Below are 15,279 nucleotides of genomic sequence, written 5' to 3'. Positions count from 1 at the left end.
GAATACAGCAGAAATCCAGACATGACTACCGTTTCTCCTCATGATCATCTCCACCATTGCTGCCACCTCATAGCGGTCGCTGTGAGATACCAGCGGGTTGGACGGCTGCATCCCGTCTTTGACACAACCAGAGCAGAGTTTCACCCAGTTAGGCTCAGGGTCATCTCCGGTTTCCAGCTCGGCATCTACTGTATCACACCGCTGGCAGGGGCTGACGGGGAGATTTTGTTGCTCCCAACAGCAGACATCACAACCCTTCTGAGAGTCCGGTGGTGAGTTCAGGGTCTCTGCCAGCCAAACCGTCAGCACGCCCCAGTTATTCATTCCAATTAGAGTGCACTCTACGACTCTGGACGACTCCTGCAGTCCTGTAGACGCAGTAGAGATACCCATCACTTAAACGTTCCTCCTGTCTATTCAGAGACTTTTATAGCTGCTATAAATAATCGTAGTTGATGCTTTAGAGTTTTGGCTAGTGAGGCTGTTTAGCAGAAACTAAACAAGGGGGGTCATGTTGCTCCAGGTTTCAATTTTAAATATCCTAAAGCATGCCTTATCTATTAGAGGCTGAACAAACTGGAACACTTTACCTCGAGCTACCAGAGAAAGCTCCACCTTTGTTGGTTTTAAGAGACATGAATGACTAACAATCAAAGCTGAGAAAATCAGGCATGGCTCAGAAAGCACTTTAGGGTTTAACCAGCTAGAATTCATTGATTGGGTCGATATATAATTGTGGGACTTTTTGTATCATAGTTGACATTTTTGCTGTTTTCAGACCTAAAGCAACATGGCCGCCTATAACCAAACACCACATGGTATTTTAGAGAAAGAGTCTTCTAAATATTTTATATACAGTTGAGTAAAATTGAAAGTTATTTCTGCAGATATAGTAGTAAACCTGTTGACTACTTATATTAAATAAGTCAGAAAGCCTTGGAGTCTTCCAGTCTTTCCTTCAGGAGGAAATGACATCATGTGGAGCAGGTCATGTGATCTGGAATTAACACACTTCCTGGAGAGGAGTTTTTGGAACGGGGAAGTTAGTTGGAAGCGATATAATTTGTTATTTTTCCATTTAAAAAAATGAATATAAACAGGCAAAAGGTGAGTGCATTAGTGGATAAAATAGGTATAACAGGTGCTCTTCAGGATCTAGTGGGAAAAATCCATTCAAACAGCAAAAAGAAGAGAGATCCGAGGCACTCCTAAAAGTCCTTTAATAACTCGTGGATGGCAGTTTACGCCTCACGTCACGGAGTGCTCGGATCGCTCTTCTTTTTGCTGTTCAAAAAAATGGATATATTGCCAAAAAAATATATATGTCATTATATTTTAACTTAATAAATAGAACACAATGAAAACTATTTCTGAAATCAGCTCATTTTATTATTGTTTAGCTCATTGGAAAGGTGTTTGTTACTAAGTAGTCGACATTTTTAGTGATATCCAGTCATTTTTTTTATTAATAAGTGATAATCTCCATAATAAATAACGATGGAATTTGTAAAGATATGATCACAATGAACATTAAAAACATTACTTTTAATAAAGATATATCCTGTAATTCGAAGTAAAAGTTCATGCTTAGTTTAAATGAATCATTTTATAATTCTAATGAAGTTTTATTAGGATATTATAGATTTGAATTCTCATGTCATTCTGTACCTGTTAAGCTTCATCACATTTTTTGCTGTAATGGGATAACGAGTCAACAGAAACAGCCTGAACAACGGCTAAACGTTTCTTCAGTTGCAGACGGTAAAAATAAACGTGTCGTTCAAAAATAGGCGCGTGACAAACTGTGAAGGTGCAGCTGCATTAGACAGGAGGGAATGTTGTCAGAGCTTTGCGGAACCACGGACGACGACGCACGGCAGTTAAACACCCAAGTGAAAACAACTCAGCAGCAGCGTGCCGCCCTGAGGCTCCCTGTGGGGTCACTTTGTGTCAGCAGGGGCCGGTGTGTAGTCCAGGAACCACAGGGGCCCTCGGAAAATACCGCGTGTTCCACAGCACATGTAGATCAAGTTTAAATGTAAAGTTAAAGTTCACCTCTTGGAGTGAATAAGAGTCGCAAACAGAACACAGAAAGGATCCTAACTGGAAGCAGCGTGACAGGAAGTAGTCATGTTTGGGTCTACAGTTTTAAATGTGATCCCAAAGTAAAAAAGCAGCAGCAAGGGGGAAGTGAGAGGAAAGAGCATCCTCTATATCTGTTCTACTACAGCATCTGAATGCGTTCGTAGCATTCTATATGTGGCTGTGTTTGATTCATTGAACTGTAAACTGCGGTCAAACTGCCTTCCCTGAAAACAAAACAGGAGTAAGTCAGTATTTCTAGAGCCACAAAGTCACCACAGAGGAGGGAGGAGGCCGGGGTTGATGGATGGCTGAGTTAAACCTGCAGACAGCAGCTCATTGGTTGGTTCAGACAGTTAGCATTACTTCTGACCGTCTCCATTCCAGAAGCTTAACCGGGTCTTTGATGTCGTAAACACAGTCACAGATTTATCCATTTTAACTCAAACCTGAATCCAAACAAAGCTGCAAAACAAACAGGTGAAAAACACCCGTGTTGTGTGACTGATCTACGCAGACATTTAGCTGCAGGATTTGTTCCGTATGGCACATGAAACGCTGCCAACAAGTAACTCATTTTGCAGTCATTCTGCCTTTGAGCAAAGCCTAAAACTGTTAATGGAAAAACAACACTGGTGAGCCGACTCTATGCTTCCTTAAATGTGGGTTACATGTCAGAGACAGATCATAGAGAAATTGCTCAGATGTTTAGATAAATTTCATAACCTCCTGAATTCAACTTGACAAACGCATGCAAAGCCAGTTTCAGCCAAATGTTTGGCGTCTTCTAAAACTCCATGGGCTGGAACAGACTTCATTAAAACACACAGTGAGTGTGTGTCTGAAGAAATGAAAGAGATCCTGGCCAATCTTCAGCACCACGGACAGCTCATCTTTTGTTGCTGAACAGTTCCAGGTGAAGTTAGATGCAAAGAGTTTCTTGATTTCACCAAATTCCAAGTTATCCATTGCATACATTTCACACAGACACACTTTAAGATCATTTCTCCTGTTAATACTTGACATTTGGAAATCCTTTCCTGTGATGCTTTCAGCAGAAATGAAGACAGTTCATGTTAAAGTGTTCTGACAATTTTATCTAAAGCTAATAGTGTAAATTTATTCAACTTCTTGTGGGCCCAAAAAACACTAAAGCCCTAAAATGCTGGCATGTTAATTAAACCTCCATGATTTGAAAAGCGACGAGAGATGTGGAGGATGTGTTCATGATGTTATGAACTGTGAAGCTGCAGTCAAACCAGTATCACATCCAAATCCACACCGCCCATCAAAGAAAAAGCTGCAAACTCTAATATTTCACTCATTTGCTGTGGCATCATTTCAATAAGCTTCTGCAATGTCACAGCATTTATTTGTCAAAAATGTTTACAAATAAATGTATAAAACATGTATTAAAAATGTGTTTTTATGATGGTTATGTATAAATGTGATTTCCCCTGTCCATTCTTCTTACCTGATGCCACAGAAAGCACTGCGACTAACAGATAAAGACTTAGAAGAGGGCTTATGAATGAAAAAAATTAGAGTTTTTGTGACAGTTCTTACAGAGTGAAGAACTCTTCCATAAATGGCATGCAAGAAAAAAATCCCTTGTTTGCTCTTTGGCACAAAACTGTAAAAGACTGCTGATAAATATATGCAAAAGTCCTGTTTAGTCAGATGAAGATAAATCTGTTTGGTTCAGATTAGTTTCAGTTTTTTTGGTGTGAACTTTTCCAGGACTTCCACAGTGAATGCACAGTCCTCAGTGAAACACGGAGGTGGAGGTGTGATGATACGGAGCTGCACTAGTGCAAAAAGTAGGATTAAAAATTGCATCATCTGTCAGTATTTGCATTATTTTTAGAAGCATTTCCTCTCATGAACAGTCAGATACAACTGAGCACATCTGTGTTTTCCTATTAGCCAAATTGCAAGAACATGGTGATACAATGACCTGAGTCCTACCAGCTTAGATCTTCTTGTTCACCAAATGATAAGAATATGTTGCTTTATAAACTATTATTGGCTCCTGATGGTTAAAAAAAATGCACCTGAGATTTAAGGTGAACTTTTTTCTAGATGGTGGAAGATCTTCTGTGGTGATAAAAAAGCAGCTATAAAAGTTGTGTATTGAACGAAACAGAAGTAATAAAGTGTAATGGGTATTTAAACGCGCAGGGGGGTGACAACGACCCCGATTGGTCCGTAAACCCCAGCTTGAGAACCATGTGCCCTAGACAGCGGTTAGTAATGTCTCTGGTCCTTTTTAGAGACTTCATATGCGGTGAGCTGGAATGTCTGGAGCGCCTCGGTGTCATCGGAGTCTGTCTGGCCGGACTCTGAGCTCTGCAGCAGCTCCATCTCTGCCGGAGGCACGGAGGAAGCCTGGGGGGCTCCATCTCTGCAGTTTCACCTCCGACTGACGCCAAATGTGAGCTCAAAGCTGCCACTTCAGCCATGAAGACCGAGCGAAGCAGCGTGCAGACGTCGGCGAAGCGCCGGCAGGTGAAAGATCTGCTCCAGAAAGCGGCGGAGAAACAGGACGAGAGGAAATATGTGGATTTGGAGCTGGTGGATTTAAAGACGAGAATAGAAGGAGAGAGAAAACAAATGTCTGTTCTGATTAGCAACAGTGGCGCCGGAGCTGTGCGCGCAACGGAACCGAAGCAGAAGCTGGAGATTAAAACAGAGGAAAAGAAAGAAGAAGCCAAAGTTGAGGAAAGTGGAAAAGATGTGACGGAGGATTTTGAAGGCGAGCGCGTAATTACGCAGCAACAGGTACCCAAAACAGACAGAAACACACAGGAAGATGAGGAATTACGCAGCGGGGGTAATCATGTGAGGGGCAGAAGTGAGTCTGAGGACTATGAGGAGGAGGATGATGATGTTAGTTTGGTGCTTTCTGATGACTGCGTCCCGTGCGTAGCAGAGGATGAGTCCCATTACATTACCACACACGAGATCCAGCTGTCGGAGCTGTCGGACAGCGAGGGAGACTACGACCTCGGGGTGGGCTCGTCCACCAGCTGGGACGTTGAGGACGACAACCAGGTGTACTCATTTGTCGATTACGCTTCTTTTGACGCTGATGGGGCGGTGGGGGAGAAGGCAGCAGCAGCAGCAGCAGTCAGCACTCTGCTTGAAAGTGATCTGAGCGACGTGGCCAAGTTCGCCAGCTCAGATGAGAGTGCGTCCAAACCCCAGCAGCAGCAGCAGCAGCACTGCGGTGGCAACGGCGCGGGGCAGATCCACCTGTCAATCAGAACCACCTCTCGAGCTATAAATGACCCTAGCAACATCCAAGAACAGGAAAACATTCTTTATCATGCCAGGCGCTCCGGGGACGTGAGCCGCTATGTGTTCAGGGGAGTTGATGGGAAGGCAGAGACGTTGTGTGACAGGCCGAAGTGTTTGATAGCCGCGCCCGGACGCCTGCACTTTGGCGGCAAATTGAGGGGGAAAGAGGTCACCGAGTATTCCAGCGGCACGTCCAGCGCTGTCAGCGAGCTGGACGACGCTGACAAGGAGGTGCGCAACCTGACAGCCAGAGCTTTCAAGAGCCTGGCCTATCCCTACTTTGATGCCATTAATTTCAGCACCTCCAGCGAGTCCTCTGCGTCAGAGCATGGCCTGGGGATAAACAGGTGGTCCACGTTTGTAGACCTGAAATATGGCAACGTGAATGTGTCTCAGGGTTTGGACCAGAGTGTGGTTTCCCATCAAAACATAGACAATAGAGGGTACAAAGGCGTCGCACTGGCGAGCATCAAACCGCCCACCAGCAAGATCTTCACCCTGAACGGGAACCCCCACATCCCGTCCACAAAGAAAATAGAGCTGATGGGGAAATTCGGTCAGGTGGGCCACGGTGGGGTGATCAGGCTCACGGAGACGCTGAATTTCCGCTGCAATGTCAAATCGGGAATGTCTGGGGGAGAAAGACGCACTAACTTTGCACAAAACGCAGCGGGATCACGTTCCACAGATGAAGTTACCAACAGTTTGCTAAGCGGCCAGAGGAGAGGGGCCAGCAAGTCGCCCTGCAAAACCATGGAAGGCACACACAAGAAGGCCATATTCGCCTCCAGCCTCATCAAAAATGTCATTTCCAAGAAGATGCAGTTCGAGCAGGAGCGCAGGATGGAACGAGGGGAGATCAGTGAGCCGCACCGGGCGCCTTCTCCGAGCTTTACGCACCAGGAGGGCGACGGCCACAGGGGCAAGGCGAACAGGGAGCTGCACAGACAGAGCTCCAAGTTCTCAGAGAGCAGCTCGGACTACGCCATAATGTGCGTGGATGAGCTGGGGGACTTCGTGGACAGCGGCTCATGTGATACCAGGAGTGACTCCCGGAGACGCGACGCGGCCGCTCCTGCACCAGAAACTAATTTGGAGCAGGCGAATGAAGCTGGAATCGATACTAAAAAAGGCGCATTGGAAGCGTCCAAAAGCACGTTGCTTCGCAGCCAAAATAGCGCGTTCAGATGCTGGAAGGACGAGGAGCTAGAGTTTCAAAAGGATCATAAAAACGACAAAACTCCGGAGGGGAAGCTGCCTTCAGGGAACGACAGAGAGGGAGAGGGGGTTCAGGACGCAGCAGGAGGCAGCAAACTCACTAAAATGTCGCATTTGTTTGTGCCAAGTATCCAACTGGTGTCCAGTGACGGAGAAGTCGGACAGCAGCTGCAGAGCAGGAATTATTCTCCATGTGGAGATGGAGGCGGGATAAAGCTGCGCTCTGACAACACTTTATACATCGCAGACTCCAGGAGCGTGGCCACATCGAAGTCTCCGGAAATCAAAATTAACTTAAGGAGCGTCAGGGACAATAAAACGGAGCCTTTTGGCGTCTCCAAGCTGCGCGCTCCTAATATAGGCTGTAACGCAACCAGCCTCATCAGGACGGATGACTTCAAATGCCAGGCTCTGGCTGCGGCTCTGAAGGGTGAGTGTTCGGATAAAGTGCCGCATTTCATGGTGAGAGACATTAGAGATAATAAGGGGAAGCTGCAGACCCCGATCCACCAAGTCAGAGACGTCCGTAAACTGGTGAAAAGTTCATATCATTTTGTTTCTCTGGACAACAACGAACACAAACCCAGCTTTGCTCCTGCTGAGAGCCAGGCAGAGCAAAAGAAGCAAATGTCTCACAGAAACCCCAACTCTGTGTCCCCCATAGTGATAAAATGCCAGTCTGTGAACACTAACAGTAATGGGAAACAATCTGGAAATGTGGAGTTAGCTAAACAGGAGCCGTTTGACGCAGACAGGTCGTCACCAGAGGGCGCTAAAGGTGCTGCACTGCAGAGGGCGGCAGGGAGGGCACTCATAGGCGCCTCAGAGGAAAACACTGGGTTAAGAATTGAAAGTAGAGCAGCTTCAAAGAGGCAAGAAAAAATACCAGAAGTTACAGAAAAGAAACCGGAGTCCAAGATGGCGAACCAGGTGGCTTTGGAAAAACTCCAGGCTGCTGTGAAAACCATGGAGCAGCTTTATGTGTTTGAAAAGAACGAATGGAAACGGAAGAACGAGCCTCAGCCCCTGATGGACAGCCATGTTCTTTCACTGCTCGCCAGCGAGGAGCACGGAGGAGCTGAGGAGGACGGAGGGGCGAGAGGCTCCGGCATCGAGAGGCTGATCAGAAGAGATCCTACCCCAACGCCGACAAGACGCCGCCGGCAACGTCTCCAGGAACCGACCGGTCTGCTGAGGCGGGAGGACAAAGACCTCTTCAGGGCCCTTCAGACGTCCAGCGGCCGTGACGACAGGCTGGTTGCTAAGTCCGTTCAGGCCCCCAAGCACCACAGGAAGCAAAAACATGTTGAGCCTGAGCTCCACCCTCAAGGCCTCCGCCGCCGCAAAGACGTCCCAGCAGAACGCCATCGCACAGCAACCGTTCAGCACCAAGAGTTTTGTCCCAAAGTCCCCCAAACTTCCTGTGTCTTTAAAAAATCAGCCAGACGAGGCTGAGTGGGGTGGAATCACGGGAGGTGGACAGGTTTGCACAGGAGTTTTCGAGCACGTCGGCCGACAACGAGAACTACCTAACCATTCCAGTAAAACCTCACCCGAGCAGCAGCAAACCGCCCCCGTCTGCTGAGAAAACGTCGGTGTACACGTTTGCCCCCCAGCCGAACCTAAACACCCCTTCAGGACACCTCGGATCGCCACCAGGAGCCAGGAAGACCACAACCAGACCCTAAACGCTCCAGCATCGTCATGGAGACGCGTTCGCCGGACATCCCTCCGGCCACCATCTACCACTCCATGCCGTTGGGTTTGCCCACCAATCAGCCTCAGGTCTACTGCTTCTCCCCAGCCATCACCCCAGCCCCCACCCTGGGACCCCTCCAGGCCACACAGAGGAAGATGCTGCTGGATCCCACCACTGGAAGCTACTACCTGGTGGACACGCCAGTGCACCGGCCACCAAGCGCCTCTTCGATCCAGAAACCGGCCAATACGTGGACGTGCCGATGCCTCAGCCTCCCATGACTCCCATCCCCATGCCTATCTCGCCTCTGGCCCTGAGTCCGGGTGCGTACGGTCACACCTACATGATCTACCCGGGCTTCATGTCGCCATCCGTGATACCCGCCCGGACGCTGGTGCAGTCGCAGATGTCGTGCATCAGAGCAGAGAGCGTGGACAAAACGCGCCGACAGAGGGCATGTACATGGAGAGTCCCTTCTACATGACACCGGGAAGTCTCCTCAGGTGGCGTCTGAGCTAAGCAGCAGCAGGTGGCGCTAACAGGCCGCCGCATGGCTTGTCCGGCATCAAGCAGCCGGTTATCAGCAATCACCTCCCAGCAAGGACCTCGAATCATCGCCCCGCCCTCGTTTGACGGGACCACCATGAGCTTCGTGGTGGAGCCACCGATGAATGTCATCTCCAGTGGACAGGTGAGTGGTTTACAGGGTTTGTGTGCAACAAAACCTTAAAATCAGGGGTGTCAAACTCATCTTAGTTCGCCTCAGTTTGATCCCAAATGGGTCGGACCAGTTAAATCACAGCATGATAACAACAACTCCAACTTTTTCCTGCTGTTTTAGTGCAAAAAAGTATGTTCCTTTGTATGTATCTTTTTACAAAACATGAACAACCTGAAATTTCTTAAGAAAATAAGTGCAATTTCAACACTATTATGCCTCATTTTATCGTTTACAACCTACAGATCACAGTGTATCTAGTCTTTATCTGCCTTAAAAAGAACCTTTAAGTGGCTCAATATCTACTGGACAACTAAAGATTTAATCTGCATTTCACAATCAAGCATCACATCAGTTGGATGAGGACGTTACACATCATAAACTGTGATTTAACATCTCTGGAAATTAAAAAATAAAACATGCAATGTGGTGGTAAAGCGTACAACTGAGGCCTTTTGCTGTGAATAGTCATAGATTCTAGATTTCCCTTCATTTTAATTGAGACGTTTACGGTAGTTTTGGAATAATTTGCCATTCTATAACAGATTTTCCCTGATTTCTTAAATTACACATCATAAGTAGTAAATCATAAAAAAGTACTCATAATATGCATGTTAACCTTAAAAAAAGTTGTTGTTTTTTTTTACTTTTTTGTTTTGAATTAACCAATCACACACTCAGGTTTAACACGAATAAAGGAAGAGACGTGATGGTTGTAAAGTTTGCAGCTGAACAGGTTGTAAATTCTGATCTCACAGCAGAGACAGAGGATTGTACTGCTATAAGATGGAAGTGTGTGTTGACGTAGTGTGTGTTTTATGTGTGCGTTTGTTGTGCGAGTACGAGGAAGAGCTTCAGCTGCTGCCGGAGATCAAGCATCCGGCTGGCAGGGCCGAGTCGCTGCAGGGTCAGCCGGCTTTTTATAGGAGCAGTGAGAGGGCGAGAAGAAGGTTCACATGAACTGTGATCAGCAGTTACATAAACACGGCAGCAGATCCGCTCAGCTGCACACCGGAGTTCCCCTTCATCTGAGAAAGTAAACAGATAGTCTGGAGGAACAGCGAGGTTAGATGGAAAAATGGTGTCTGGAGGAAGTCAAATCAACCAGAAACAGTCATGTAGCCTCCTTAAAAGCATCAGTTAAAAAAAAACCAAAAAAAAAACCAACCTCAGTCCCTGAAGGAGCCAGCTGGGAATCAGAGACCAAAAGGTCTTTTAAATGTGACAGAAAACACAGTTATGTTTATCAAGGGAGAACTTCAATTGTTTGCAAGAATTAACATGTTGAAACAAACTGAATTTAAGTCTGAGAAAACATGTGGCAGGCTTGGCTTTATTGTCCAATCCCTTCTGCGAAATACCTCTAATGTATGGAAGTCCAACAGCGTCAAAATTTTTTTAAAAAAGAGCATGATTTGTCAGTAAGAGCAAAATCTACCAACACACAGTGACAGATTTGTAACAGAAATTACAAATACAACTGATGTTTTGAACTTGAAAAAATTTACGGAGACCCAAAGTGTGCTAAAAACACAATCTTTAAAAAAAAATTAATAATACATATTCAGAAATATGCTGTGAATTAAGTTTTGTATTAGAGAACATGTGGCTGCTTTGGTGGTACCTTAAATGGAAAAAATAATCGCTCTGCAGGTTTTTCTGTTAAATACCCGAAAGTATGGAAGCCTAGTAATGTCAGAATAAGCTGGGCAGTAATTAGTCTGCAAGAGCAAAATCTAAGAGCGTACAATGACAGATTTGTAACAGAAATCTTGATACTAAAGTCAGTTTTGAGAGAACATGCAGCTGGTTAGGTGGTACCTTACATGGCAGCATTAAAAAGCTGTGCTGGTCTTTCTAGTAAATGCCACAAAATGTATGGAAGTCTGTTAACGTCAGAACAAAGTGGGCAGTGGCTTGTCGGCAAGAGCAGAATGTAAGAGTGTATAGAGACAGATGTACAACTACAAAACACTGTTAATCATAAGAAAACAAATATTTTGAAACTACAGAATACACTTTATCACAAAATTTGATGTAGTTTTGTTGAAGCCAAATTACGCTAAAGGGTTAAAATTAGGGATTGAACGATATGGGTTTCTTAGGGCCGATACCGATGTTGATTATCGGCAATAAAGGAAGGTTGATGAGGGATATCTGGAGCCGATATACATTAAATGTAATGTTGTAACAGCATGTTGTAGCAGAAAACCTGTTTAAACTTTTTCATTAATAATGGTGACAATAATTGAACATGAGCCTGGTGTCGGAGCTCTGCCCTTTCAGCTGAAATGTTCAGCTGCATGTCTCTTCTTTATCTTCAATAAATCAAATTCTGCTGCACCAGATAGGAGCTGAACTGTCAGTTTGTGTTCCCAAACAGGAAGCAAAGAAAATTAAAAAAAAAAAATCCATGCTTGGTAGATTTCTTATTTTAGCATCTAGAGGAACTGAAAATCTCCACCCATCTGTCAATCAGTCACTGAGCAGGAAACACCAGTTGGTTTGTTGAGAGCGAAGACAAACTGTTCACAACATCCACTGAAACAACAGTCGAGTCTCCGTTAAGAATGGCTACTGGGACTTTTAAAGCAGAGATCGACTTTCTTGTCCGATCTGTCAAGACATCTTCCGAAATCCTGTCATGCTGTCATGCAGCCACAGCTTCTGTAAAGCCTGCCTGCTGCGCTGGTGGTCGGAGAAGAAGATTCACAAATGTCCGGTTTGCAAAAGACGATCTTCAAAGAGCGACCCGCCCTGTAATCTGTCCCTGAAGAACGTGTGCGAAGCCTTCATCCAGGAACAACAGAAAGCTTCTTCAAGGCCTGAGGTTCTCTGCAGTTTACACTCTGAGGTTCTGAAGTTCTTCTGTCTGGATCATCAGCAGCCGGTGTGCGTCGTCTGTCGAGATTCAAAAACCCACTCCTACCACAGGTTCGGACCGATCGATGAAGCTGCAGAGGACTACAGGAGGGCACTCAGGAATCTCCTGAAACCCTTACGGGACAAACTGGAGCATTTTCATAAAGTGAAACTCATCTGGAATGATTCAGCAAAACTAATTAAAGAACAAGCACAGCAGACCGAGAAGCTGATCCAGGAGCAGTTTGAAAAACTGCACCAGTTCCTAGAAAGGGAGGAGGCCACCAGGATCTACGCTGTGAGGAAGGAAGAGGAGCAGAAGAGCCAGATGATGAAGACAAGGATTGAGGATCTCAGCAGGGAAATATCGGCTGTGGAAGAAACCATCCGAGCCACAGAGGAGGAGCTGAGAGCCGAAGATGTTGCCTTCCTGCACAAATACATGACCGCAGTGGGGAGGATCCAACAGCGCCCCCTACCGGATGATCCACAGCTGGAATCTGGAGCTCTCGTCGATGTGGCCAAACATCTGGGCAACCTGAGCTTTAAGGTCTGGAACAAGATGAAGCACAAGGTCTCCTACTCTCCTGTGATCCTGGACCTGAACACTGCAGAACCAAACCTTCGGCTGTCTCCAGATCTGACCGTCGTCATCCATCAAGGAAAGAAGTGCCGAGCTCCAAAGAACCCGGAGAGGTTTGAGGACTACTTCACCGTCCTGGGTTCGGAGGGCTTCGACTCGGGGACTCACAGCTGGATCGTGGACGTCGGAAACAATGCAGACTGGGCGGTGGGCGTGATCGGGGAGTCTGTCCAGAGGATGGCAGAAATACAGACCGGATACTGGAGCATGTGGTTCCACGACGGGAAATATAGAGTGTTCTCACCGATGATTAAAAACAAAGTCCTCCCAGTGAAGCAGCCGCTGCAGAGGATCAAAGTACATCTGGATTGCACGAGTCAAAAGGTGACATTTTCCAATCCGGATACGAAGACGGTGATGCACACGTTCTCGGTGACCGTCACCGAGAAGCTTTTTCCCTTCGTCAACACTGAAAACGCTGTTCCACTGGAGATATCCCCACTTAAAGTCTCCGTGAAGGTAGAGATGTAGGAGATAGATGGTCATCAAGTTGATTAGAACATCTAGAAGTCTGTTATTGCTACAAACACAACCGTTCAAAAGTTTGGGGTCACTTAGAAATGTCCTTATTTTTGAAAGAAAAGCATTTTTTTTCAACGAAGATAACATTAAATTAATCCAGTGTAGACATTGTTAATGTGGTAAAAGACTGTTCTATCTGCAAACGTCTGATTTTTAATGGAATATCTCCATAGGGGTACAGAGGAATGTTTCCAGCAACCATCACTCCTGTGTTCTAATGCTACATTGTGTTAGCTAATGATGCTGAAAGACTCACTGATGATCATTTTCAATCAAGTCAAACTGAATTAATGTTTAATATGAAAAAGATTACAAAAAATTTTGAGCAGTTCTTAAATTCCAATGATGAGGGTATAGTAAATTGAAATAAATCAAATTTTTAATTAACTTTCTTATGTTGGTTTTTGTTCACCAGCTAACGCTCAAAAACCAAATCGAATCACACTCGAGTGTCGACTATTTGGTAGCTAGCAAAGCTGTATCATTGTAGTATGTGTCTAATTTTTACATTTAAAAACATATAATCCTACTTCTGGTTTAACTTGACAACAAAAAAGTTTGTATGGAGGCCAACAATCCTCCATATCTGCTAAGCCACACCCACTTGGGTGTCGTCGTTGCTAAATAGTTATTGATTTACATCAAATTCAAGGTAAATTCAAACATTTTTATGTAATATGCAGTACTATTTTACAGTGAGATACATGTAAAACACAACAATTACATAATACGAGATTAGTTTTTTTTGCTTGACATAATGGCCCATAAAAAATCTGGAAGTATTATCATAATAAAGTATGAAAAATCTAGATACTCTGAACTGTTCTTAAACAAAACAAACTAAAAATGCATAACAGTACGCATGATGACCTCTTAAAGCGTCAAAGATAAGATGGTAGAAAGAACTGCTGCTTGAATAAATGAGTCTTTGGTTGATAATTTTGTCACTAATAGACTTCCATACATTTTCTAATTCTGCATCATATCATGCAGGTATATATTGCATATATATTACATAAAGTTGATTCTTTACATGCTTACATAGCCAGAAAACTGCTTTTTTCTCTTAGAACGTCGGGATTCTTGGTAGGAAAATGTGCACAAATGAAACAATAACAACTCAGCCCATTATTTGTCGTGCAAATATGAAATAAAATATTGGTTTTGGCTGGTACTTCAATATATTTACAGTGACAGAAACAACATTATAGGGAGCTATGGAGTAAGAACTGGGCATCCTAGAGGAAGGGATAAATTATACAGTCAGGGTGTGTTTTTGTAAATATTGCTTCATTACAGGTCTCATTGTGGAATAAAAGTCTAAAACAGGAGAATAGCCACATATTGTGTTCCTCAGTAAATATTAAAGATTGACCCCTCTACAGTCATATTTCTCCAGTTTTCTGGCATTATTATGGTATAAAATACAGCCTCATATTAAAGCATTATTAAATCAAAGACATAAAATGACAACTTGAGTGTCTCTTTTCTAAAGTCTTGCTATTAACAGACTGTATCTTAGTGAGTTGCCAAAGCATGTTGCACGAGGAAACATAGATTTGCTCATTGGAAGTCATTATTTTTTCTGTTTTTGTGCTTAATAAAACTTAGAACCTGTCTTGTTTTCTTGGTTCCCAACAGGTCCAAGCTCTGAATTGATGCTGAGGCGCTCTGGGTTTGGATTCGTCGTCATTTCACACTTTATTTTGTCTTTGGGCCTCTGGATAAAAGGACATTTTTGTTTCACTTTTTTATAACTTGTACAAGTTTTGGATTTCTTGCTTTGTCGACACACTGTAAAAAAAAATTTAAATTAAACACTTTGACAGGTCTGTATAGTAGACCTGCTAGCACGAACGAATCGGGTTTAATTGTAGAAAATTCTTTATTTTAATAATTAAGTCCCAAATATGCAGAGTATGCAGCCAAACAAATATGCCAGTTAACCATTTCTTGTGAGTTATTTCAATAAAATGCACAAAGGTTTAACGACAATGTCATAATTAGCTCACCAACCTCAATTAATTAATTTTTATGATCGTACTAAGGAGTCAGATCATCTGTGAACAAAATGGAAAACTAAAGAGGACATCATTTATAATACTAGATTCTTTAAAGGCTCCATGATCATGTTGATTAAATAGAATAATTTCCTGACCATACAGGAGTCAAACTGGCCTTTTTAATGAAACATGAGGAATAAAATTAGCCAAAAAAAATATAAAGTGAAATACA

General features: G+C 44.1%; 1 protein-coding gene across 1 annotated transcript; it reads left to right on the top strand.

The window, feature by feature from the left end:
- Window positions 1-4,390: 4,390 nt before the first annotated feature.
- On the top strand, window positions 4,391-14,809 carry c23h4orf54 (chromosome 23 C4orf54 homolog). Its single transcript, XM_051944197.1, is given in 5 exon segments — window positions 4,391-8,052; window positions 8,233-8,506; window positions 8,509-8,753; window positions 8,820-8,990; window positions 14,686-14,809. Coding segments are annotated over 5 exon segments (4,218 nt in total). The 5' UTR covers window positions 4,391-4,542; the 3' UTR covers window positions 14,704-14,809.
- Window positions 14,810-15,279: the final 470 nt, after the last annotated feature.

Source organism: Acanthochromis polyacanthus, chromosome 23 (assembly GCF_021347895.1).
Source record: "Acanthochromis polyacanthus isolate Apoly-LR-REF ecotype Palm Island chromosome 23, KAUST_Apoly_ChrSc, whole genome shotgun sequence".
Lineage (NCBI taxonomy): Eukaryota > Metazoa > Chordata > Actinopteri > Pomacentridae > Acanthochromis > Acanthochromis polyacanthus.
This window is presented reverse-complemented; position numbering and strand designations above follow the sequence as displayed.